The following is a 25985-nucleotide window of genomic DNA, read 5'->3' on the forward strand; positions in this document are numbered from 1 at the left end:
CTCCCACTCCCCCTGCTTGTGTTCCTGCTGTCACTATCTCTCTCTCTTTGTTGAATAAATAAATAAAATCTTAAAAAAAAAATCTTTGGTGGGGCGCCTGGCTGGCTCAGTCAGTGGAGCATGCGCTCTTGATCTTGGGGTTGTTGGTTCAAGCCCTGTGTTGGGTGTGAAGATTACTTAAAAATAAAAGCTTTAGGGGTGCCTGGGTGGCTCAGTCGTTAAGCGTCTGCCTTCGGCTCAGGTCATGATTCCAGGTCCTGGGATCGAGCCCCGCATCAGGCTCCCTGCTCGGCGGGAAGCCTGCTTCTCCCTCTCTCACTCCCCTGCTTGTGTTCCCTCTCTCGCTGTGTCTCTCTCTGTCAAATAAATAAATAAAATCTTTAAAAAAAAAAATCTTTAAAATAATAATAATAATAATATCTTTGTTAGCACAATAAAGTTTTCATATCATTAAGAAATCAGAAAAAGTATTATTTTATATTTAGGTCATTCTTTTTGTAAGTTCTTATTTTGAAATAATTTTAGACTTACAGAAAACTTTCAAAAATAGTTTAAAGAACTCCCAGAGACCCCTTCAACCAGATTCCCCAATTTTATCACATTTGCTTTATTGTTCCATTTCTCTCTATATATACACGCACACATACCCACATATGGCTGGTTTTTATATATATTGTACATACATATGCTCTTTTTCTCAAAACATTTGAAAATAAGTTGTAGACATGATGTCCCTATACTTTTATCAGAATCTATTTCCTAAGAATAAAGACATTATCTTACAAAACCACAGTACAAATAACAAAAGGAAGGTAACATTGATATAACACTATTATCTAATCTGTAGACCTTCTTCATATTTAACCAATTGTCTCAATAATCTTTATTTAAATAAAAATAAGTAGTGTTGTTGTTGTTTTTAAGTGTACCCTCACCCCAGTTCAAGGTCCCATCTGGGATAGCACATTACATTTGATTGTCAAGGTTCTTTAAACTCTGTTAATCTGGAATAGTTCATCAGTCTCGCTTTATCTTTTTTTTTTTAAAGTAAGCATTTTACCCAACGTGGGGGTTGAACTCACGACCCCAAGATCAAGAGTCACATGCTCTACTGACTGAGCCAGCCAGGCACCTCGATCTCCCTTTATCTTTCAAGACCTTAATATTTTGAAGGTATAGTAGGCCATACTTTTGAATCTTTGTTTGTGTGTCCCATTTCACTGATAAGGAAACCGAGGCCCAGAGAGGTTAGATAGCTTGTCCAAAGTCACACAGCTGGAAGTGGCAGAGCTGGGATCTCAACTCAGGCCTTTTGGCTTCAGTCTACTTTGCCTTCCTGCCTTGGGATATTTTTTTTAAAGATTTTATTTATTTATTTGACAGAGAAAGACACAGCGAGAGAAGGAACACACGTAAGGGAAGTGAGAGAGGGAGAAGCAGGCTTCCTGCTGAGCAGGGAGCCCGGTGCGGGACTCGATCACAGGACCCTGGGATCATGACCTGAGCCGAAGGCAGACGCTTAATGACTGAGCCACCCAGGCGCCCCCCTGCCTTGGGATATTGTAGCTATGGAACAAAGACAACCTATCTGTGGTTTTCCCTGGCCTATTCAAGGGAAGGACAAAGATGGTTGATTCTAGCAAACAGTCCTTTGAGACCCAATACTTAAAGGAACTGGAATAATAAATACAGGAGCTCATAAACTCTGGGTTATTGCTCCCAGGAGCAATTTACAATCGTCCACATGAAGTGCTGGCTGAGTCTTCCACATCCAACCCCATGAGCTATGTCTCCTTGGATCTGGGCTGGGCTAGAAGGATCTCCCAATAAATAGCCTTAAGTCAGTTGAGTTACCCTTGGATTTGTGGGTGGCTCCCGTGGCAGACTGGCAAGTTGGGTTTATATTTAAAGGAAAAGAGAGAAGAAGCTTTTCTTACCGATTGTGAAGAATCCGGACACGCCAGCTTTCATTTCTAGACATGCTTTCTCTGGGGTTACAAAATTCCCCCAGTCCTGCCTCCGCTAGCGGAGACCCGAATGAATTTTGAGCCTTTTTTTTTTTTTTTTTTTTGAGTTTTGAGAAGCAGATGGAATTCTTAGCCCCCAGCAAATTCATGTTGCACAGCAATGACCTTAATCATGGATAACATTACTTGCAGGCTTACTCCCTTTGAGGCACTGGAACTTCCCAGTGTGAAGTTCTTCCCATGCATTATCCCACTTAATAAAAAAGACTTGATAATAGATAATGCTTAATGAGTACTCACTATGTCAAGTGCTTATATGGACTGTCTCATAACCTGTCTGGAAGTAGGTACTGTTGTTATGTTTCTCATTTCAAAGATGAAGAAACTGAGGCATAGAGAAGTTAAGTCATTTTGTCCAAAGTCATACACAGGAAGCAGCAAAGTCAAATCTAGGACTTCTGGTTCCAGAGTCCAGCCTTGTAGAGGGGCTAAGAGAGATTGAGTGGCTTGTCCAACTCATGGGGCCATGAAATGCAGTACCAGGGACTTGAACCTAGGTGTACTGGCTGCAGAGTCATTTCTGTTCCAACGTGCTGTGTTTCTTGGGGCCTTACAGGCTGATTTCTTGTGTACCATATCCTTATCTACCAAGCACCAGACACCTGGCCTAGAGAGCAAGGGCTTTAATCACCATTCATCCTGCTCACAGACCTTCACTGGTTCCTAGGTGCTTACAGAGTCAAATCCAGATTCTTGGCCTGACTTGCAAGGTCCTCAGAGACTGGGCAGATCTCCCATCACCCCATTCTCAGCTCACCTTGTGCAGTCATCTCTCTAACCAGATGAACTACATGTTGCTTCTCATCCATCTTTAGTGCAGGGGTCAGACCTGGCACCTGGGGCCACATATAGCCCTTGGACACGTTCCTCCGGCAAACACAGTATTTCCTGTTGTTATGTTATGTTATGTTATGTTATGTTATGTTATGTTATGTTGTGTTATGTTATGTTATGTTATGTTTAGAAACCTGTTATGGTTTCTTCCTTCCCCACCTCAAGTATTCATTACTATCATTACTTATTACTTATTTTGATGTTCAAATTGTTCCAGATTTAGACAATAGGAACCCCTCCAATTTGGCTTTTGTGTCCTCTTGGTATGTCCCAACATTCTTTTGGCATATCCTTACTTTTTGGCTCAATAAGATGGTCTAGGCTCATGTTGTAATTTCCCTGCCCCAACCCCGAGAATCAGTCATTTCTCCAAGAAGCCTTGGTTTTTTTTTAGTGGAGGATGGTATTTAGAAAGCAAGATCTGGGTGCTAGGTGCTTATTGTTAGAGGGGTGTCATTTTTTGTAGGCTCTCTCAGCAGACAGAACTAGGAAGTATATTTACACATGGTGTTTACAATCGAGGAATTTCACTTAAAAATCTGGACTTCCTTCCTCTTTAGAAATCTGAATATCTGATCATGATCAGCAGGGAATTTGGCAAGAATCAGCTGGAGCATAGTAAAGTTTCAATAATATTGGTGTCCTCACTAAAGTATATATTGAATGCCTACTGTGAGCCAGGTACTAGTCTAGATAACATTACTACTAATATCTGGTACGATATATTATGAGATGGTAGTACTCTAGTACCTAGTTGTGCCCACCTTATATGCTTGTAGGCAGTGGAGTTTTAATTTCTGGTCCTTGCTTTTGATTGTTTTCTTCTCTCTAGCTGCAAGGAAAGCTGGACATCCTTATATGTCCAATTCACTCAAAGCCCACCTCAAATGCCACCTCCTTGAGGCTGTCCCCAGTTTGCCCTATTGGCCGTCACTTCTCCATTCTCTAAGCTCTGTACCCTTCTCCTAACATTTACCACCTTCTATCCTGAATTATAGGTTTTTAGTTCATCTACTCTTATTAATATTCTCTTTCTGATAAGGAGACTATACACTCCTTGAGGGCAGGGGCTGTATCCATCTTGCTCATAGTATGTCCATTAAATATTAACATCAAACCTGGCATTCAATGACAATTTCCATCAGAAACAAATACTGTTGAAACTCCTATTTCATGTGGGGTAGTGTTTATATGGCATATATATATAGTGCTGATATAATTGTGAGCAAAACAGATACTGTTATGTCCTCCCAGAGCTTATTGATTGTTGGGGGAAAAGATATTAATAAAAATCACATATGTATTGATGGGATGATTTAAAAAACAAATGATATATATTTGCACTATTGTCCCCTGTTGACTTTATACATATACACATACCTTTAGAAAATATATAGTATTGGTTGATGTTTTATTTTCCATTTCAGGGGATGTCTTTCTGCTTTCATCCCACAATATGTCTCACAGACTTAAATAGTTTTACATCATCTTTTTTAAGTGATATGTAGTAGTCATGAGTATGGATACTTCATTTCCCTATTGCTGGACATTTAGAATGTTTTTGGTTTTCGCTTTTGCATTACAAACAAGGATGCAACACGTCTCTCTGTAGTTATGCTTGTTTATCTGGTAGATTCCAAGAAATCAAATTGCTGGATCATAGGGTTGCTTTTCTTTTTCATTTTTTGTTCTAAACACATCTGTATCATTGGAATTCATTCATTATATTTGTAATAAAAAAGTAAAAAAAAGAAAGAAGGAGGTAGATTTTTTGTGTTGTTGGCTCCTAGGAAGTAGAGGTGCCTAATCATTGTCACATGACTGTTATATAATCTGCTAATCATTATGTAATGAAATCTGAAAAGGATGCTTCTATAATTCCACATCACGAAGCAGAGAAATCTCAGGCCTCCAACTCTGTCTAAAAGATGAGAAACATGGCTCTCTACAGAGACTTTGGGCCCTCTCCGATATATAACGTCACTGCATCTCAATGACCAGCGTTTCCTACTAGTAAAGCCTCCTTAAAAATCTATTTCCCTTTTGGCTGCCGCAGAACCACAGAGCTGTAAGGGGCTTCTTAACAGTCTCATGCAGTCTTTTTTTTTTTTTTTTTTTTTAATTTTATTTATTTATTTGACAGAGACAGAGATAGCGAGAGCAGGAACACAAGCAGCGGGAGTGGGAGAGGGAGAGCAGGCTTCCCGCCGAGGAGGGAACCCGATGTGGGACTCGATCCCAGGACCCTGGGATCATGACCTGAGCCGAAGGCAGACGCTTAACAACTGAGCCACCCAGGCGCCCCAGTCTCATGCAGTCTTATAACAGTTTCCAAAGGACAATTTTGAGTCGTTGCCAAGGCAGAGTTCTGTGGGACAGTTTTTCGTAGCTGAAATTCCTATAAACACCATCAATTTGCAGATGATTAAGAGAAGAGCTTAAACCTGAGCTGATAAAGGATAAAGTACACAAAGTGTATGCTTCGAGTGATTCTCAAATAGCAACATATATAGTTATCACTGCAGTTTGAATAGCCTGTTACTGGTTCTCCAAATGCTTCCCTGTGTATTATGTCACTGACTCCCCTGAGACAAGACCTGCAGGCTGTAGCTGGGGACACTAAGGCTGAGAGAGAGAATCGTGCAATCAAGGAACATCTGTTGGGCACATCCTGATCAGACATGTGCAGAGCTCAGGGGAAACACAGATGAGACAGATGAGTAAGGAGTTCCAGGTCTTGGGGGGGTGTCAGGCTTAAAATGAATGAATGTGCATATATGCACACACACACACACACACACACACACACACACACACACACATATATATGGAAAGGAAGAGGTGAGAGGGAAAATCATTTACACTGAGGGAACAGCATATAGAGGCACGGAGGCCAGAAGGGTAGAAGAGCATGTTGGAGGAAGAGAACATGGCATGGAGTGGGCTCTGAGTCTTTTTTTTTAAATTAAAGATCTTATTTAGAGAGAGAGAGCCCAAGAGCTGGGCAGAGGGAGAGGGAGAGAGAGAATCCCAAACAGACTCCGGGTTGAGCACAGAGTTCCCTGCAGGGCTCCATCTCATGACTCTGAGATCAGGAACTGAGGTGAAATCAAGAGTCCTGTGCTTAACTGACTGAGCCACCCAGGCGCCCCACTCTGAGTCTTCAATAAATGTCTAGGGTAAGTTAGAGAGAGAGACTGATGATCCAAACGAAAATATGTTGGAGAAAGTCTCGGGTATGTGTTAGGCACTTTACAATTGGTAAGAATTCAATGAGTGGTGAACCACAAAAGCTGAGACTCGGTGAGCTCACGGTTTGGTGGGAGTATAGACAAATCCATGAAGTGAAGTGACAAGCCTCCATGACTGATGCCAGTGTAGACCATGAAGGTAACTCCAGATGTCTGGTGAAAAGTCACAAAGCAGGGGCGCCTGGGTGGCTCAGATGGTTAAGCGTCTGCCTTCGGCTCAGGTCATGATCCTAGGGTCCCGGGATTGAGCCCCACATCGGGCTCCCTGCTCAGCGGGAAGCCTGCTTCTCCCTCTCCCACTCCCCCTGCTTGTGTCCCCTCTCTCTCTGTCTCTCTCTCTCTGTCAAATAAATAAATAAAATCTTTAAAAAAAAAAAGTCACAAAGCAAGGAGGCAATATTTTGGCTTGGTCTTCCTCAACGCTGGCTTCTATTTAGGGAAGTTGAGGGCAGAGAGAGGTCGTCTCCTTTGACAACCAGATTTTAAAAACAAAACATATTTAGATCTTTACTATATGCCAATTATTGTAATAAGCATTTTCCATGCATTAACTCACTTAATTCTCACATGGATCCGAGCAGGCGGTATTATTAGTATTCCATTTTACAAGTGAAAAAGCTGAGGCTCAGAGAGGTTAGGTAACTTGCCCAAGGTCACGCAGCTAGTAAGTGGCAAAGGCAAAGCTGGGAGGCCCGTTTTTTTTTTTTTTTTAAAGATTTTATTTATTTATTTGACAGAGACCCACAGCGAGAGAGGGAACACAAGCAGGGGGAGTGGGAGAGGGAGAAGCAGGCTTCTCGCGGAGCAGAGAGCCCGATGTGGGGCTCGATCCCAGGACCCTGGGATCATGACCTGAGCCAAAGGCAGACGCTTAACGACTGAGCCACCCAGGCGCCCCATGGGAGCCCCGTTCTTAAAAGACAGCGAGTAACATCAACAGTTCTCTCAAGGCTAGATTGCATCTCGCATGATGCTGGGGATCGCACTTGCTCTCTTTAAGCCTCGGCATTTGCGTCTGTAAAATGGAGCGAGGGCTCCAACTGTTAGCTCCTGCTCAGGCTCAGTTGGGAGCGCCGCTCGCAGATCATCTGGACAAGGGACAAGTCCGGGAGGCGGAGGCCGGGGATCACTCAGTCTGTGCTCAAAGTCCCAGCCTCCGCCGGCCGGCTCCAGACCGGTTCCCATGACAACTCGGCCAGCCACCATCCTGGGGCTGGCGTGCGTCACGTCCGGCCCGTTTGTTTCCGGGTCTAGCCCCAGTCGCGGCGGCGGCCCTCCAAGCCCCAGAGCCGCATTCCGCGACTCCTCCGCTAATTCTTCTGCCTCCCGCTTCTTCCTCCGCCGCCCACGACCATCCGCCTCTACCCGGCCCAACGCGCAACCGCGGCCCGGCCTCTCTTTGGACCCGCCTCCGAAGGACGTCACTTCCTGGACAAGTGTTTCCGGGTCGCTGCTTGTCCCGGGGTGCTGGCCTCGGTACCCTAAAGCCGGCCGGAGCGGCGAGAGCCCAGCCGGGCCCGGCTCAGGGGGCGGCCGCGGCTCCTTCTGGATTCCCTCGGCCGGGGCGTCTTCGGCGGCAGTGCCGGGGTGAGTGCGGGGCGGCCGCGGGCGGAAACGGCGTCCGTCGCTTCCCAGGGCAGAGGGGGCGCCCGACTCGGCGGGGCTTGGCCGACCCGGGAGTGGGGTCCCCTCGCAGCCGGCGGGGGCGACGGGCGGCCACGCCTTTTCGGCATCCCGAGGGCCCAGCTTGTCCTCAGGATCCCCACTCCCCCGAGGGCTGCCTCGCAGACTCCTGGGACCGGCCATGGGTGGCTCAGGGCAGCTCAGGAGGAACACCCCCTCTTCGGCGACTAACCAAGCAGGAGGCCACCCCGACTCCACCGTGAGGCAGTTACCGCGCAGTGGTCCCCAGGCCAGTTTCTGGCAGCAGACCTGGGTTTGTACTCACTGTGTGACCTTGGACAAGTCATTTCATCTTCTGAGCCTCATTTGCCCAATTAGTTAAATGGGAGTGAACATGCCTGCTAGGGCCGTGGTGGGGCTGAAATGAGATGATGCTTGTGAAGCACGGTCTCTGGCATACAGCAGGCGTCCAGTAAATGATAGCTGCTGTTAATTCATTCACAAACCCGGAAAGGGCCAGAGTTTGGGACTGGGATGTTCTTCACAACTGATACGGCCCTCCGAGGCTGTAGGAATGACCAGGTTGGGAATAGCAGCCGCCAGCTTCTGTCCCCGGCGGGGAGGGGAAACTGCTTCCTTCAGAGGCCCTCTGAGAGGCAGCTGCCAGTAAGGAAGCCCGTTTTCAGCAGCACTGAGGTTATATTCAGAGGTTTGCAAGGCCTCTGTCTGAATTTCTCTGGCATCTGATTGGGGTCTGGGGACCCTGTGTTTCACAGACAGTGCAAGGTGCCTTGGATGTGTCCCAGGAACCTCGGATTTGGAATGAGTGCAAAGGAGTGGCGGGTGCGGAGGTGGAGGGGGTTGAACTGCTTGCTCTCCTCTTGCTGCTGTTTGGAGGCCGAGGGAACTCTGAGCTGGCTGAAGCTAGACCAGAGATCTGTAAACCTGTGGACTGGGGCAGTGCTGAGACCAAAATAGCTTCTACCTGTGCAGGGAGGGGGCGCCTTCAAATGCTGCTTGGGGAGTGTTTCTGCTTGAATGGGCCAGCTGAGGTAAAGCCAAGCTAATGCTTTGCTACCCCCAAATCATTTCAGTTCCTTTCAGTGGGGTTTTAAACAGATACAGCTTTCCTTTGAGATGCTTAAAAAATAATCTTTAGAAAGAGAATAATCCTTAAAAAGCCACCACCTCCCTGACTGTATATATAATATCTCTCTTCATTGACTTGTTTTTCAAAGGGAGTCCAGATTGTGGGTGCAGGAAGTGCTGACCAGGCCTGTTGGCTCTGGGCACCCGCCTGACGCTGTTAGGGGTGTTCACAGTGCCATTTTTCCCCCACCAGACTGGCACGTCATGGTGTTCCAATCCTTGGGTTGCTTGGAGAAATTAACGGCTTCTGTCATTGCGCTGTCTAGTCTCCTGTAACCACGCTGTTTCTGCAGAGAGCGTGTTTTTTGTTGTTCTTGCAGAGTGCTGGGAATAAATTGCTGGCTCTATGCTCAGAAAAGACACCAGCTATGACCAGCTACAATGCAGCCTGTATTCTCAGAAAATGTATTCAGGAGGGATGATGTCAGCTGCCTCACCACTGGCCGGTCTCTGGCCAGCCTCTTCCCTTGGCCCTTGAGCTTACATCATAAATAGATTTGTGGCTCTTCCAGCCCCGTTCTGTGTGGGAAGATGTGAATTTTGCTACTATAGGAATTTTTAGAACTCAACTCTGCTCACCCTGCCATAGGATGTTCTAACTTAGCCTAGCCCTTTCAAGTAGAGCTGTCCGGCAGATGCCGAAGGACAGCTTTGCCTAGAAGCATCACAGTTCAGAGCTTGAGTCAAGGTTTTGGCATCGGACCTAGGTTCAGACCTCAGATCTACTCTTCCTTCCTTGTAACTTAGGACAAATGATTTGGCCTCGTTGAGCCTCAGTTTCCTCTTTAACCTTGGGGCTATCCTGTGGGTTTCATCAAGCCCTTAGCAGAGAGCCCTCGTGTATGAATCCCTCGGTGAATGGGAGATTGTAGCAATAAATGAATGAGATAAATGGGAAAAAACCCAGGCCGTAGGGCCTACCTACCCAAGTTCAAATTCCAGCTCTGACTGGGCAGAGAAGCTCCGCTGGGCAGGTGGTTTCGTGGCCGAACCTTGGTTTCCTTCTAGCGTTGTCATGAGGATTAAATGGGATGATGCAGTTAAAGCGGAAGGCCCTGTGCTTAGTGTGTCGTAGTAGGACCTCAGTGATTATTCGTTCCCTTCTCTCTTTCCTTAATTGTCTCTTAGCATTCATTTCCTTTTACCTTTTTCCTCACCTACGTGTGTTGGTTCAAGAGTCATCATAGATTGGTTTCCTATCCTTGACTTTAGGACTTGGAGCACCGGTTGGGCTATTCGGATCCCCTTTCCTTGTTTAGTGTGTGCCAGCAACAAACAAGGGTGTGGACTGTGGTGTGATTACAGAGCAGCAGACACTGAGCTTGAGCGTGGCTGACTTTGTTTAAAAAAAAAATCAGCCTCTATAGGCTCCAAGCTGACTTCCTCGGAGAAAAATCACAGCAGTGTTTAGGAGGCTTGATGGCCCTCTGTTTAAATTCTTCTCAGATGTACCAAAAAATAGTCCCTGGGACCAGGGCAGGATGGAAGTTTCTCTCAGATGAATAAAAAATGGTAAATACATATGGGTTTTTATTGGCAAGGACAGTGATGTCTTCTCTCGGGTTGCAATATATACTTTGATAATACCTTCTTTCAACTAGAATTGAGGGCAGCGTTGTGGCTTCCCAACTGCTGCCCCCTACCCACCCCATATTCCCCCACTGCACCCATCCTAGGGCCTGCCCCCTACCCACCCCATATCCCCCCACTGCACCCATCCTAGGGCCTGGCACCTACCCACCCCATATCCCCCCACTGCACCCATCCTAGGGCCTGCCCCCTACCCACCCCATATCCCCCCACTGCACCCATCCTAGGGCCTGTCCCCTACCCACCCCATATCCCCCCACTGCACCCATCCTAGGGCCTGGCATGAGATAGGTGCTGCATAAATACTTGTTGAACTTAGGAATCATGGGGTATGGGGAGGAACAGAGGTGCCACAGAAGGGCAGGTTTGGAATCTTGGGTTCACTAACCCTGGCTACTTACAGCATGTCATGTCATGGAGCCTCTGTTCCTTCTCTCTCCAGCTGATCTCTCAGGATTCTTGGGAGAGCTCAAGGAGAAACTGAAGGAGTGGCATCATGAATGCATCATTCATTTTGCCTGTTTTATCAAACACCTACTATGTGCCAGGCTGTGTGTTAGGCACCATGGTGAACAAAACAGGTGTGGTCCTTGCCTTTGTGGAGCTTACTGGGTAATGGGGGACACAAGGTGAGGAAGTTAGTAAATGAATAAATAAAGTTAATAATTTCAAATGGTGATTATCCCAGGATAATGGGATAACGAGGGACTGGGAAGGGGGTACTTACTGTGCTGGGTTGCCAGCGAGGCCTCTGAGGGGTGACACTTGAGCTAAGGCCTGAATAACGAGAGTGAGTCAGCTATGGGAAGGATCAGAGAAAACATGCATAAGGAACAACATGGGCAAAGGTCCTGAGATAGAAATGAGCTTGGTGTGTTTGAGGAACAGACAGAAAGGTGTCTGTGGGTGGGACTTAGAGGGGAAGGGAAGACAGCTATGAGAAGGGAGCAGGAGGAGACCATGTGAAGCCTTTGACCTTGGTCAGGAGGTAGAATTTTATCCTAATGGACTTAGGTTTGCCTCCTGTGCTCCTTAAGTGTATTTGTTCCTGAAGCATTGGGCTCCCTTGGCAGGGCAGTGGGTGGGAGAAGGTGGCCTCTCTGTCCCCACTTCTCCCGAACATCTCACCCCTCACCTCCTAGTTAAGATCCTTAGGAGTCTTCCCAAAGGAGAAGCCCGGCGAGCAGCTCGAGACGTGGATGATTTTATTGACTTCATGATTGCGGCCAGGTTTATAGGCCGTCAGCGCTTCCTGAGCTGAAGTCAGATCTGCTAAAGGCCTGCACAGGGCTGTCCCGTCCCGCAGCTTTTTTCTTAGTCCCTCGCTGTCTTCACAGCCGGTGAGAGCCTCCTTCACTTAGACAGGTGCTTGTGAAGCACATACCCCGCCTCATACCCCACCTCTGGCTCTGTGCTCGGGTTACCTCAACGAGGAATTTAAAGATTTTATTTATTTATTTGAGAGAGAGACTGAGATAGAGCATGAGAGGGGGGAGGGTCAGAGGGAGAAGCAGACTCCCTGCTGAGCAGGGAGCCCGATGCGGGACTCGATCCCAGGACTCCAGGATCATGACCTGAGCCGAAGGCAGTCGCTTAACCAACTGAGCCACCCAGGTGCCCACCTCAACGAGGAATTTAGTCAGGATCCCTACACCCTCGGAGCTTGTGGTCAGACTGGGCGAGGCTGAAGATGCGCATCGCCTCCTAGGCAGACATATTTGCCGGCTCTGTTCTTACCTTCTGGAGAATGCTTGGCCTTGTGGCGGGGGCATAATGCCTTCAGAGGGCAGCAGACTTTGCACATAGTCCTGTTCAGTAAATGTGGTGAATGAATGAGCAGAAAGGGGCCAAGGGCTGATGAGGCCCGGTGTAGCTCAGGCCAGTTCTGTCTCTCATTTTGTTTCAGCAGCCACACGCTGGTATGTGGACCATTTCAAGGAATGACGTGCTTCTTGTTCTTCCCCTTCCAGAGCATGCCCCTAGTGCTCGTATGGGTCCAGGGCTCATTTCGAGCCAGTCGTCTGTGAAGAGTTTTATATACTGATGGCACATAATCCTTCCACCAATTCTGGACTGTGGGTTCTATTATCAGTCCCCATTTTCAGATGAGAAAACTGAGGCCCACAGAGGCTGAGTCGTTCACCCAAGTAGCCTAGAGAAGCAGACCCAAGATTCACACCCAGGCAGTCCGGCTTTGGGATCTGTTGGTAATGCCCATGCTGCGTCTCCTGGCCCTGGCCGTACCCCCAGTGAGTCCAGATTTCCTCCCGGCATTGTGGCACCAACCACATGGCTTTGCTCTGTGCATGTCCTACTAACCAGTGGCCAAGCGGACAGCAAGAGTATATAAATTTGGTGTACCCCAGCTCAGAATGTTCTGTCTTCTCCCGGTGGGACTATAAACCTCTCTTAAGGAATAGGGGAATGCAGGCTGTCAAAGGCAGGTAAGACATTCTCCAGGGGTCAGCAGCTGGCGTGGTATGATCCTGTCCCTCTCCCCCTTGCTTTGAACTCTTTGGGTGCTTCACGTGCCTCTTTGAGTAAAAGGTACCATTGGGGCACGGGACCCTGTCGTGATGGCGCCTGCGGCTTCATCTCTGGTCACGCCCTTCCCTTCCCCTCGCTGTCTCAGTGGCTCTGGCCCTCTTTCTGTCCCAAGGCCAAGCTCCTTCCTGCCTCAGGAAAGCAGGGCGTGGTGGTTAAGGGCACGGACTTTGGAGCCAGGCTGCCCGGGCTCTCAGCCCTGCCTCTTCATGGTTCTGTAACTTTGTGCACTTTCTTAACATTTCTGTGTCTTAGTTTTTACATCTGTAAAATGGGGATCCTATCTCCTAGAGATGTTTAAGAAGATGAAATGCGTTCGTGTGCATACGTGCCCGGCGCCTAGTGAGCGCCCATAGTGTTAGCTCAGGGCCTTCCTCCTTGGCGACACCTCTGCTGTCACATTCTCCGCCCACTTCTTTGTCTGGCAAACTCCTCATTCTTCAAGTCTAACCACTACTGCCCGGGGTGGGGGTGGGGGAACTTTTTAAAACTCCTCCTCCCCACAAAACCAGGTTAGGTGCTCCTAGTCATAGTCTTCATTCGTGAGTTCAGCAAAGTCAGGGACCTATTTGTCTTGTTTCCACGACAACTTTGCACATAGTCCTGTTCAGTAAATGTGGTGAATGAATGAGCAGAAAGGGGCTAAGGGCTGATGAGGCCCGGTGTAGCTCAGGCCAGTTCTGTCTCTCGTTTTGTTTCAGCAGCCACACGCTGGTATGTGGACCATTTCAAGGAATGACGTGCTTCTTGTTCTTCCCCTTCCAGAGCATGCCCCTAGTGCAGGTGGGCAACATGTCAGTGCTTTTAGCGATGTCCCTGCCTCGGACCCAGAAACCATGGAGGAGATAAGGTAGCCCCCCCCTTCCCTGGATCAGATGGGGAAGCCCAGTTCAATGGATACAAAATACAAGGATGACTTATTTCGGAAGTACGTGCAGTTCCATGAAGGCAGAGTGGACACCACCCCCAGCAAGCAGCAGCCTGGCAATGATGAGTACCTTCGGGTGGCAGCCTCGACCCTGCTCAGCCTACACAAGGTGGATCCCTTTTATCGATTCCGGCTGATCCAGTTCTATGAGGTGGTGGAGAGCTCCCTGCGCTCGCTAAGCTCCTCCAGCCTGCGGGCTTTGCACTGCGCCTTCAGCATGCTGGAAACGGTGGGCGTCAACCTTTTCCTCTACCCGTGGAAGAAGGAATTCAGAAGCATCAAGGTAAGGTCTAGGGAAAGACCGTCTGCACTGGTCCCCCTTCTTCCCCTCCCAGGCCGACTGGAGAGGGCTTGTGCCAATTCCATGCCTCTCTGCCCGCAGACCCTCCCGTCTTCCCCATTCCTTTGACGTAACAACTAGAAGGAACCCCCGGGGCTCCCTATCTTGCTGTCTGACCAGTGTCATCCTTTACTGGGTCCCTGCCCCTGGCAGCTCCCACCTGAAGCTGTGAGGTTGGAAAGGTAGGCGGCACCCTGGTGAGGCAGGGCCTTGAAGCCCAGGGCAAAGGGCTTGAATTTACCCTAAGTAGGCTGGGAAGCTTGCAAAGCATCCTTCTGGCTGTTGTATGGGAACTAGACTAGTGGGGCGGCGAGAACAGTTAGGAGGCTGCCATGGGTGTTGGGATACCCTGAGAGCCGGTTTGGACTAAGTAGTAACAGGAGGGTAGAGGATGGATTTAAGAGAGAAAGAGAACTCTGAATCATTCCGAAGGCAGTGACGGCTCAGGAGAGTTTCCACAAAGCCAGACTGTTATTCTTCAGAACTTCGCAGAGATGCCAGAAAGGAATATTCTCCTTGCTCATTGGGCGTTCTGCCTCTACTCTGATCCCTTCTCTTCATCCCCGTTTGCCCTGTTTCCTCCTCATATGGAGCAGAGTTGCTGAGCCCCATATGGGAAGCTGGTGGCTTTGTGCCCTCTGCTCGAGGCGGGAGTGCCGCGCGGTTTCCCGCACATTCCCGCACACCATGTGCTGAGCTGGCCTCTGCCTGCTGCAGTGAGGAGCTGCTGAGATCCTTCCCCCCTCCCGCCGTGCTCCCCCTCCGCCTCGGGTGTGTTGGGCTCTGAAGCCGGCTCCGTGTGCGTCTCAGAGAGCAAATCCGCCTCTCTTTTTCTGTCCCCTTCTCCTAGACCTACACGGGCCCCTTCGTTTATTATGTCAAGTCGTCGTTACTGGAAGAGGACATCCGAGCCATCCTGCATTACATGGGCTATGTGCCTGAGTTAGGGACTGCGTACAAACTGAAAGAACTCGTGGAGACCCTCCAGGTGAAGATGGTCTCCTTTGAGCTCTTTCTGGCCAAGGTGGAGTGTGAGCAGATGCTGGAAATCCACTCACAAGTCAAGGACAAGGGCTACTCCGAGCTGGACGTGGTGAACGAGCGCAAGAGCAGCACGGAGGATGTGCGGGGCTGCTCGGAGGCCCTGCGGCGGCGGGCTGAGGGCCGGGAGCACCTGACGGCCTCCATGGCCCGCGTGGCGCTCCAGAAGTCAGCCAGCGAGCGGGCGGCCAAGGACTACTACAAGCCTCGGGTGACCAAGCCCTCCAGGTCGGTCGATGCCTACGACAGCTATTGGGAGAGCCGGAGGCCACCCCTGAAGGCCTCGTTGAGCCTGCGGAAGGAGCCCGTGGCACCAGACTTGGGGGATGACCTCAAGGATGAGATCATCCGCCCGTCCCCCTCGCTCCTGACCATGTCCAGCGCCCCCCATGGAAGCTTGGATGACCCGCCACCGCCCTCCCCCAACAACGGCCTCGGCCTGCTGCGTGGCACATACTTCTCCGCTCAGGATGACGTGGATCTGTACACAGACTCGGAGCCTAGGGCTACGCACCGGAGGCAGGACGCCCTGCGGCCGGATGTGTGGCTGCTCAGAAATGATGCCCACCCCCTCTACCACAAGCGCTCCCCCCCCGCCAAAGAGTCCTCCCTGTCCAAGTGCCAGAGCTGCGGGCTGTCCTGCAGCGCCTCCCTCTGCCAGCGCTGCGACAGCCTGCTCTCCTGTCCCCCGGCCCCCAAGCCAGGCGCCTTCCCTGGCAAGGCCTCTGCCCACGAGAGCCTGGCCCACGGGTCGTCTCTGCGGGAGAAGTACGCGGGCCAGACTCAGGGCCTCGAGCGGCTGCCGCACCTCCACCCAAAACCCAAGCCCTCCACCACAGCCACCTCCCGCTGCGGCTTCTGCAACCGCCCGGGTGCCACCAACACCTGCACCCAGTGTTCAAAAGTCTCCTGCGACGGCTGTCTCAGCGCCTACCATTACGACCCCTGCTGCAAAAAGAATGAGCTGCACAAGTTCATGCCCAGCAACCAGCTGAACTACAAGTCCACCCAGCTCTCCCATCTCGTGTATAGATAGACTGGACCCTGCACCCCTGCTCCAAGGGCTACGCCACTGACTTTCCGGTCCCCTTCCGGGGAAGAAGTGTTAGTGTACTGATCTCAGAAGCAGAGACCTGCATTTGACCGCGTAGGTGTCCGCGTAGGTGTCAGGGGATCGTGGGCTTGGCTGCACCACGTGGGAGTTCACTTGGTGGCCCAGATATTTCAACTGACGGCTGCTTTATCACCGGACGAGGGGGAGGGTGGCACTTCCGTTCAGATTCATTTTTGCTGATCTCTCCACTCCCTGTTCCGTTGTTTGTTTTGTTTTCAAAGAGGATTTCTATCTCCGAGACCCCTGTCACACCCACCCCTCCCACTGCAAAGCCAACTTGGACTGGGAAGGGCCCTCCAGGTCACCTCCGAATGCCCACCTGGAGTGCCGAGCTAGAGGCCTGTTGGCTTGTGAAATGAGCCCTCCTGCCACACCGGGCCTCTTCCCATGGCTCATCCTTTGGCCACCCCCTTCCCAAACGCAAGGAACCCCGCCTGGACTCCCGCACCCCGCTGACTTCCACCTATGTAAGTCTCATGAGCGAGCGGAGTCCAGTCGTCCCTGAATGGCATTCTGTTGCCACCACAACTCGGTTCGGCCCGTGGTGTCCGTGCACTCTGCTCCGGCGCATCCAAGTGTGGGCCTTCCGTGGCAGGATGGACTGTTCCCCCTTTCTGTTGTTTGCACATGTCCCTCTTACTGTACTGTAAATAGATATTTTTGAGATTTATTTTTAAATAAATATTCAACTTGCCGTGTGTTTCACAGTGGTTCAAACATGAATTATGTAGCTATTTATACAAATGGCCTGGGTTCTTTAGTCTTCCAAGGGAGGGTCTCATGCCCTTCCGTGTTGTATCCTACACACACACCACAGCACGAGGGTGGAGCGGAGAGTGTGGGGGCAAAGGAGGAGCAGACGATGTCCTGGAGTCGGTGGAGAGCCACTGTCTTCCCTACAATAAATCTCTATATACCTACCTCCAGCGTACCCGGGAGGTCCGTGCGCCTGCGGACCACGATAACCTAGTGACCTTCAGGAGCCTCGCTCTGCAGATCGACAGCCTGGTCTTTGCCACTCGCTGCGTGTGAACCTCGCACTCCAAACGTCTTGAGTCTTGTTTCAGAAGGAAAATCCTATGGGATTCCCCCCGCCTCTCCATCTCAGCGCTCTTTGCCTGTTTCTGGGACTCCTCTGCAACATCAGTGATCTTTTTTGCACTAAAAGTGGGCCTGAGTCAGCCTGTGCCCATCAAACGGATGTCTCCTGAGATACTCAGCTGAGCCTCAGCGCTTCCAAACCTGAAGGCCCCTTTAACTCTGAACGACTGACCCCTGGATTTTCCTTTTGGGGTGCAGAGCAGGAGTGGGGCAAGAATTTGAAAATAAAACCGCTTCCTTGTGAACTACTATATTTTAGCCATATGTGTTTGTGATGTACAGAGTATTACAGGAATTTACATGCAGTGGGTTTTCTGGTAGTAGAAGGAGGTATTCAGCGCTTGAACAAATTTAAATCTGGCTGAATCCTGAGGCCACTGTGAATTTGCTGATGTTCTTCCAACTCAGTCGAGTGATTTTAAGGTTTTCCAGATCTTCTATGGCTCTTTTTTATATATCTGGTAGAGCACATGTAGATGTTCAATGTGTATATACAGCTGAATTTCAACCACCGTTATTACTAAGACCAGGCCATTCTGGGGTCATCATCTTTGATGTTCTTCCTTTCCACATTTCAGAAGTATCGATGGCCTGTTTTACTCCTGAGAGGGCTAGTTTGCTAGTTTTCCATTCCCAGATCGCTCCAGCCTACAGGAACTTCACCAACCGTGATGCCAGGTCACTTGTGCCCCCAGGGGGCAGAAGCAGGAGTACCCACCTCGTCTGGGAGAGAAGGTCCGGCACACGTGCCATCCATGGAGATACCGTGTTCACAGACTGGAAGAGAAGACGCTCTGCCCCTGTCCTTGGTGTGTACCTTATTGTATGAGGTTGCTGTGATTGAGCTGGATAAATATATGCTAATTTAAAAAAGCAGATGTTTTGCATTTGATTTCTACCAAGAGTTGAAATGTTGAGAGATGATTTAAAAAATAATAAAGTGTCTTCCATTATTAAACCAAGTGTTTGGGGTTTTATGTCCCTCCCTCCTTGCTGCTTTTGAAGTTTGGGTTGCTTGGATTTTTTTGTTTGTTTTGCTCAAACCACATTCTTCAATGACAGGACTCACATTTTCTCCTCCACAAAACTGATACGTGACAACAGGCGGCATTCTGCGTTCGAGGGCTCACACTGTGCGCTGGGTTATGCTGGGACTTTACGTGCATGATTCCACGTAACCGTGTCAGCCTGCCTATAAGCTAGGTCGTGTTATCCCCATCTTAAAGATGGGGAAACTGAGGTGTACAAAGTTCAGCCATTCTTCTCAGGACTGGGAGTACAGACTCCAGGAGAAATGATTGTTGGTGGTGATTGGCAGGCATTGAATAACATTGGAGGATATAATGACAAAAATTAATGACATCTTTAATTCTTCTGATCCATTTAGATGCCTTAAGGAGGAAGTTCATTCAATGCTAGCTTGTCTTGACCAAAGAGGAAGCAGGTGTTGGGCATGGAGCCTCAGGCAAAATCTTAGCTAGGTGTTCAGTTGCCTTCTATCTGGAGCAGGCCGTACTGCTTTCCATCTACAGCAATGATAGATGACGTCAAAAATCAATTTAAGTGTTTTCTCAAAGGAAGGTTGACCTGAAAGCGGGATGTATGGCAAAACTCTTGAGCGTGGTCTAAGAGCAGCTGTGGTTTAGGACGTCCGGGCTCTCGGTAGCTGCAGAGTCTCTGCATGAGGGTGACCACTGCTGGGTTGGCCCCTAGAGGAACCTCAGCTATCAGGGACAGAAGAAGCAGGTTTCTCTATTCTCATGCGTTGGCGAACAAATCGTCTAGGCCTCGGGCCAGACCAAGGCCCACGTAAGTGTTGGGTTTGCTGTTAGCTACAGCATGGGGAATGGCAGCGCTGGGCTCGGCGGCTTCCTGGAGACACACGCACCTGGCCCGGGAGAGCCAAGGAAGCCAGGCCCTCACTCCCGCATCCAAGGCAGAGCGCTGACTTGGGAGCAGATTGCTTCGTCTGTGGATGGGAATGACAAGCACAGTTAGCATCATCAGGCCCACCAGCTGTCCCTGGCTCTGCTGCCAGCCTCGAGCGCCCGTCCGTGGCACCCCCCCACGCCTGATTACCAGTCTCCGAGGGATAAGGGCTGTGGCAGACGCTCCCAATTGAACCCCGATCTCCTCTCACCCTTTCTCCCTTGGCCCTGATTTTTTAGACACGTGGCCATCCAGAATAAAGACTGCCTTTCCCTGCCTCTCCTGTAGCCAGGCATGGTTATATGGCTATGTCTGGTCGCTGGGACGGAGAAGTGGTTTGTGTGGCTTCTAAGACCTGTCTATCAAAGGATCTTGTCCTTCTTCCCACCCTGAGCCTCCTTCCTGGCTGCAAGGGCCGTGCTGGCTGGAGTGGAGCCCCGATGTGAGACGGAGGCCGAAGCCAAGTGAAGAAGAGGGTGGGGCAGCAGTTGGAAGGGGCCGGGTCCCTGATGCTTAGGAAGCCGCCATCGTACCCAGCCTGCCCTGCGTACCTCCAGAGTTTTTATGTAAGGAGGAATGAACTATTACCTTGCTTAAACCACATCCCCCCCCTCCCATTTTCTCACTGAAGAAACCTTTTTATTTACAAATTTCATGTACATTGAACCCAGATTGAGCAATTTAACAGTTACCAAGTTGCAGCCAATCTGGTTTCCTTTCTACCCATCCATCCACTTCCCTCATAAATTTCTTAAAGCAAATTCCAGATAGCTATTTCATTTGTGAATATTTCAGTATGTGTATGTAAAAGTCAAGGACTTTTTATTTATCTTTTATTTATCTAAAGATTTATTTAAGCAATCTCTACATCCAATGCAGGGCTTGAACTCATGACCCTGAATTGCCATGCTCTTCCAACTGAGCCAGCCAGGCGCCCCAAGACAAGGACTTTTAAAACACCATACCATTATCACATCTAAGTTTTTAGAATTCTTTAATAGCGATAGATAATGCAATCAGTGTTCTGAAATCCAGTTGTCATAGAAATCCATATTTTAAAAACTGTATCAGGGCTCAAATAAGGTCTCCACACTGCAATTGGTGGATACATCTTTATGTCATCTTTACCCTAAAGGCTGTCCCTGTAGAGTATAGGGACCCCAACTTTCTCCTTTTTTCCCCTTGAAATGTTTTTGTTAAGCTGGATTTTTAGTCCTTTCAAGTTTGCCAGAGCCTGCATTTTGCTCATTGCAGCCCGCACTGTTGTTTAACACGTTCCTCTGTTCTCTCAGTCTTCACAGTAGTGGCTCTTTTTTTTTTCTTTTTTTCTTCTTATTCCTGTTTATTTGCTGCACGTTGTACAAAAGTAGAAAAATAAACATTTCTTATGGGTATAGAGCAGGGCTGCATAAATAAGGGATGGAGAGGAAATAACTTAAGGCAGGGGTGAGGCTCGGTGCCTACATAAGTTCTGGGTCCCAGATGGGCTGAGGGTGGGTCCAGGTTCTCAGACGCACAGGTCTCCACTGGCAACACATTTCAGGTCCCGTGTGAGGAGGCGGAAGAGGTTGAACGTGATGGAGGCCTCAAGGCAGCCCTGGGACTCCTTCGGGGCCTTGTGGATCCGGTGCAGCCAATGGTGGAGGCGGCCACGGGCTCTGGGTCCTGCTGTGGGCTGAGCCGGGACACAAGCCTGGAGCTCAGAGTGGATGTGGCGCAGCATGCGGAGGGGCTGGTCCAGGACGACCCCCAGGGACGAGTCAGCCATGTTCCCCAGGACCTTCAGCGTCAAGTCTAGCTCAGCCTCCAAGGCCACGGGGCGCTCCCAGGCCTGCAGCAGCCTCAGGTCCCTGGTCCTAGGGAAGAGGCGAGAGCTGCAGCTCCAGTTCTTGGGCAAGAGCGACTCCTCTAAGGCATCCCTGGCCTTCTTGAAGGCTCCTAGCTCCCTCGGTGACAGAGATTGGAACCTGTCCATGTGGCAGCCCCTCCTGGTTGTGGTGGGTTTGGAAGTAGGGACAGGGCCTGCTCCGGCCAAGCCCAGCACCACGGTCACCAGCACCAGGACCCACGCTGTCGCCATGGCCAGATCCCCACTGCTTTCCCTGCTGCATGGCTCTGCTTTTAGCCAGGCTCGCTGGGCAACCCCGGCTGATGTATGTAAAGCGAAAAGGCAAATGAAAATTGGAATCTCCACTTGACGGGACAGGCGTACGTAGGTGGGGCCAGTCCTGAACCAGGTGAGCACGTGGATCTGCGTGAGGCTGCCTGAGCCACCGAGACAGGGTATCCCACAAGTCCCTTCTCTGGACCGGTGCCGAGAAGGAAAGAGAAACTGAAATTCACTCACAGGAGAACGCCTTGTTTCTGAGAAGTCCCGGTGCCTGGACAATCTTCAGTTTAGGGGCAGCCTTCAGCAAACTGGCTTTGGGGAACCCCTTACTGAGGCTGAGGCAGGTGGAGGGATGGGAAAGCGGCTCAAGTGGGGTGGGGGCTGGGAGGTGGGGGTGAGGCTGCCTTAGCGGCAGAGTGGGCTTCCTTTTGAGGCACGGTTGGTTTGCTGTGGTCCCATTTGTCTACTTTTGCTTTTGTTACCCATGCTTTTGGCATCATGTCTAAGAAATCCTTGCCAAGGGGCGCCTGGGTGGCTCAGTCGGTTAAGCGACTGCCTTCGGCTCAGGTCATGATCCCGGAGTCCCGGGATCGAGTCCCGCGTCGGGCTCCCTGCTCGGCGGGGAGTCTGCTTCTCCCTCTGACCCTCCTCCCTCTCATGCTCTCTGTCTCTCATTCTTTCCCTCTCAAATAAATAAATAAAATCTAAAAAAGAAAAAAAGAAATCCTTGCCAAATCCTATGTCTTGAAGCTTTTCCCTGTGTTTTCTTCTAGGAGTTTTATAGTTTTAGGTCTCACATTTAGGCCTTTAGTCCATTTTGAGTTATGTTTTATATGTGGCGTAAGGTAAGGGTCTAACTTCAAACTATGTTTGGATATCCAGTTTTCCCACCACCATTTGTTGAGACTGTCCATACCCTGTTGTGTGTTCTTGACACCCCTGTTGAAGCTCATTTGACCATATACGTGAGGGTTTATTTCTGGGCTCTATTCTGTTCCACTGGTCTGTAAGTCTATGTTTATGCCAGTCCTATAGTATTTTGATACTGTAGCTTTGTATGTAATATGTTTTGAAATCAGAAAGTGTAAGGAGTCGAACATTGTCTTTTTAAAGATTGTTTCAACTATTCAGGGGCCCTTGAGATCCAATATGTTAGGACTTTTTTTTTCTATTTCTGCAAAAATGCCATTGGGATTTTGATTGGGATTGATTGAATTGGTAGATTGCTTTGGGTCGTACGGACATTGTTACAATATTAAGTTCTTCCAACCCATGAACACAAGATGTCTTTGCATTTATTTGTGTCTTCTTAGTAATGTTTTATAGTTTTCAGTGTACAAGTCTTTTGCTTCCTTGGTTAAGTTTATTTCCAAGTATTTTATTCTTTTTGATGCTATTGTGAATGGAATTGTTTTCATAATTTCAGATTGCTCATTGTGTATGGATAGAAGGCAACTGATTTTTTTAATGTGTTAATTTTATATCCTGTAACTTGGTTGAATTCATTTGTTAGTTCTAACAGGGTTTTGTGTGTGTGTGTGTGTGTGTGTGTGTGTGTGTGTGTGTGAAATCTTTAAGGTTTTCTACAAATAAGATCATGTTATCTGAGAACAGATACAATTTTACTTCTTTCTTTCCAATTTGGATGCCTTTTCTTTCTTTTTCTTGCCTAATTTCTCTGGTAAGACTTCCAGTACTTGTTGAATTCAAGTGGCAAGAGTGGGCATCCTTGCTTTGTTCCTGATCTTAGAGGAACAGCTTTCAGTCTCTCACCATTGAGTATGATGTGCGCTGTGGCACATGTATTTTCATATGTGACCTTTATTATGTTGAGGTAATTTCTATTCCTAGTTTGTTGAGTGTTTTTATCATGAAAGTGTGTTGAATTTTGTTAAACTTTTTTTTTCTGCATCAGTTGGGGCAACCATGTGGTTTTTGTCCTTCATTCTATTAATGTGGTACATCGCATGGTAGTTGACTTTTGAGGCTTGCTCAGATTTGGGTTTGATTTTTTTTGGGAATAAGAATACTTCATAGATGTTGTGTTCCTTCATCAGGAGGCACATGATGTTGAATTCTCTCCCTTTGGGATAGTAACAGCCATTAGGACTATTGTTTGGTGCTTAGATCAGCCATTTCATTGGAAGTTGCAAAATGTAGATATTCCAATTCTAGTATTCCTTTGGCAACTGGAATACTTCTTTTTTTTTTTTTTTTTGGCAACTGGAATACTTCTATAAAAAGAAACTTCTTCGTGGTGGTGTGACTCTACACATGTGATAAAACTGTATAGAACTAAACACACACCTCTCACACAGTACATGTAAAATGGATACAGTTTGAACAAGGTCTGTGGCTTGTACTAATGTCAGTTTCCTGGTTGTGATATTGTTCTGTATTTGTGCAAGACATTATTACTGGGTGCGGGGTACATGGGACCTTTTTGTATTATTTTTTGCAACTTCCTGTAAGTTTATAATTATTTTTTTAAAAGAAAAAGAAACTTCTTTTAGCTACTATTTGACTACCAGGAGTAGTTTAAATGAGATAAATGCTTAATTATTTGCCTTTATTTTATTACTATTTTTTTAGTAAGCTCTAGGCCGTGTGGGGCTTGAACTCACAACCCTGAGATCAAGAGTCACATGCTTTACCAAATGAGCCAGCCAGGTGCCCCTCTTTGCCTTAATTTTTACTTAATGAGTTGATGCCTCAGGATACCCCAACAGTGACTAATTTTTTTAAAGTATCATTAACTCACTGATTTCAGTATATATACATATATATTTTTTAATTTCAGTATATTTTAAGTATTTTAGTTCTTTACATTATTGTTACTGTCTTTTTAATGAACAGAGCTTACATTGTTCAAAAAACAAAATACATATAAGTTCATACTTATACCTTACTTTCTATTGTTTTTTTAAAAGATTTTATTTATTTATTTGAGAGAGAGAGAGAGCATGAGCCGATGGGGGGCAGAGGGAGAAGCAGGCTCTCCGCTGAGCAGGGAGCCCAACGCGGGGCTCGATCCCGGGACTCCAGGATCATGACCTGAGCCGAAGGCACATATTTAACTGACTGAGCCACCCAGGGGCCCCCATACTTATACTTTAAATGAAAATTCAGGACCATAGGATTTTTACTTAACCTCATCTATCTTTTTCCTGTGCTAAGTTAAGTCCTGGTTCTCAAGGACTCTAGGAAAGCCATTACTGATTTTAATTTTGCCACCTATGACCAGACCCAATCTTGACTGAGAGGAGGGAGTCATGGCCCCTTGGAGAGAGTCTCAGTTACCCCCCTACAGAGTGGGGCAGAACTGAGGCTCCTGTTTGCAAGTTTCCAGGTGGGATTAACTAACTCTGTTAGTAAATGAGACATCCGAGCTACAGGGGAAGCCAGGGCGGGGGTAATGCAGTTCCAGTGCAGTTGTTTACCTTCCCTGCCCCAGACGAGCCCCTGCTCCCGGTGCTGACCTTTCCAGCCTTTCTTATTCTTTCACTGCACGTGTCCGCATCCTAAAGCATTGTCCTTTCATGTGGTTTCGCGTGGTTTTATAGGTGCTCATCATTCTGTACTCGCCCGCAGCTTGCTCTCCCCTCCTCTCAATGTTCTGAGATTTAACCGTGTTGATAATTCATTTTAGCTTCGTCCATTCATCCGTCCGCTCACTGCCGCACAGAGTATGTTCCAGGACTGTGCCACAGCTTATCTGCTCTCCTGGTGAGGAACATTTAGCTTGTTTCCAATCAGGTGCTACTGCAAATACTCTCACGGGTGTCTCCTGGTGCAAGAACGTGTAAGGATTTTTCTAGGGCAGGGGTGGGCAGGCTTTTTCTGTAAGTGGCTAGGTAGTGAATATTTTCGGCTTCGGGAGCCAAGAGGAAAAAGAAAAGTTATGTAGGTACTTACATAACGAGAGAAAAATTTCCACACATTTTTAAAAAAAGATTTTTATTTATTTGAGAGAGAGAGAGATAGCAAGAGAGAGCATGAGCGGGGAGGAGAGGGAGAAGCAGGCTCCGTGTTAAGGAGGGAGCCCCATGTGGGGACTCGATCCCAAGACCCTGGGATCATGACCTGAGCCGAAGGCAGACGCTTAACCAACTGAGCCACCCAGGCGCCCCTTCCATAAATTTTTTTTTTTTAAAGATTTTATTTATTTATTTGAGAGAGAGAGAATGAGAAAGAGAGCACGTGAGAGGGGGGAGGGTCAGAAGGAGAAGCAGACTCCCCGCCGAGCAGGGAGCCCGATGCGGGACTCGATCCTGGGACTCCAGGATCATGACCTGAGCCGAAGGCAGACGCTTAACCGACTGAGCCACCCAGGCGCCCCTCCTTCCATAAATTTTTAATTAAAAAATTCAAAGCTGGGCGCCTGGGTGGCTCAGTCGGTTAAGC

At 48.5% G+C, this 25985-nt stretch overlaps 3 protein-coding genes across 3 annotated transcripts in view; 1 reads left to right on the forward strand and 2 right to left on the reverse strand.

The window, feature by feature from the left end:
• The first annotated feature begins 7381 nt into the window (after positions 1–7381).
• SPATA2 (spermatogenesis associated 2) lies at positions 7382–17135 on the forward strand. Its single transcript, XM_006731851.3, has 3 exons — positions 7382–7699; positions 13784–14229; positions 15137–17135. The coding sequence occupies exons 2-3, from the start codon at positions 13894–13896 to the stop codon at positions 16361–16363; spliced, it is 1563 nt and encodes a 520-aa protein (XP_006731914.1). The 5' UTR covers positions 7382–7699; positions 13784–13893; the 3' UTR covers positions 16364–17135.
• Positions 17136–17741: 606 nt separating this feature from the next.
• SLC9A8 (solute carrier family 9 member A8) overlaps positions 17742–25985 on the reverse strand; it is a 79571-nt gene continuing 71327 nt past the window's right edge. Inside the window, exon 17 of the transcript XR_014148882.1 lies at positions 17742–19511. The gene's annotated coding sequence lies outside the window, so the exon portion shown is untranslated. The remainder of the gene's footprint in view (positions 19512–25985) is intronic.
• Positions 19535–22210, reverse strand: LOC102748334 (interferon lambda-1-like). The gene has a single exon (XM_081831941.1). The coding sequence runs from the start codon at positions 21549–21551 to the stop codon at positions 20979–20981; it is 573 nt and encodes a 190-aa protein (XP_081688067.1). The 5' UTR covers positions 21552–22210; the 3' UTR covers positions 19535–20978.

The sequence above is a fragment of the Leptonychotes weddellii genome, chromosome 10 (genome assembly GCF_054177405.1).
Source record: "Leptonychotes weddellii isolate Sample4059 chromosome 10, ASM5417740v2, whole genome shotgun sequence".
NCBI lineage: Eukaryota > Metazoa > Chordata > Mammalia > Carnivora > Phocidae > Leptonychotes > Leptonychotes weddellii.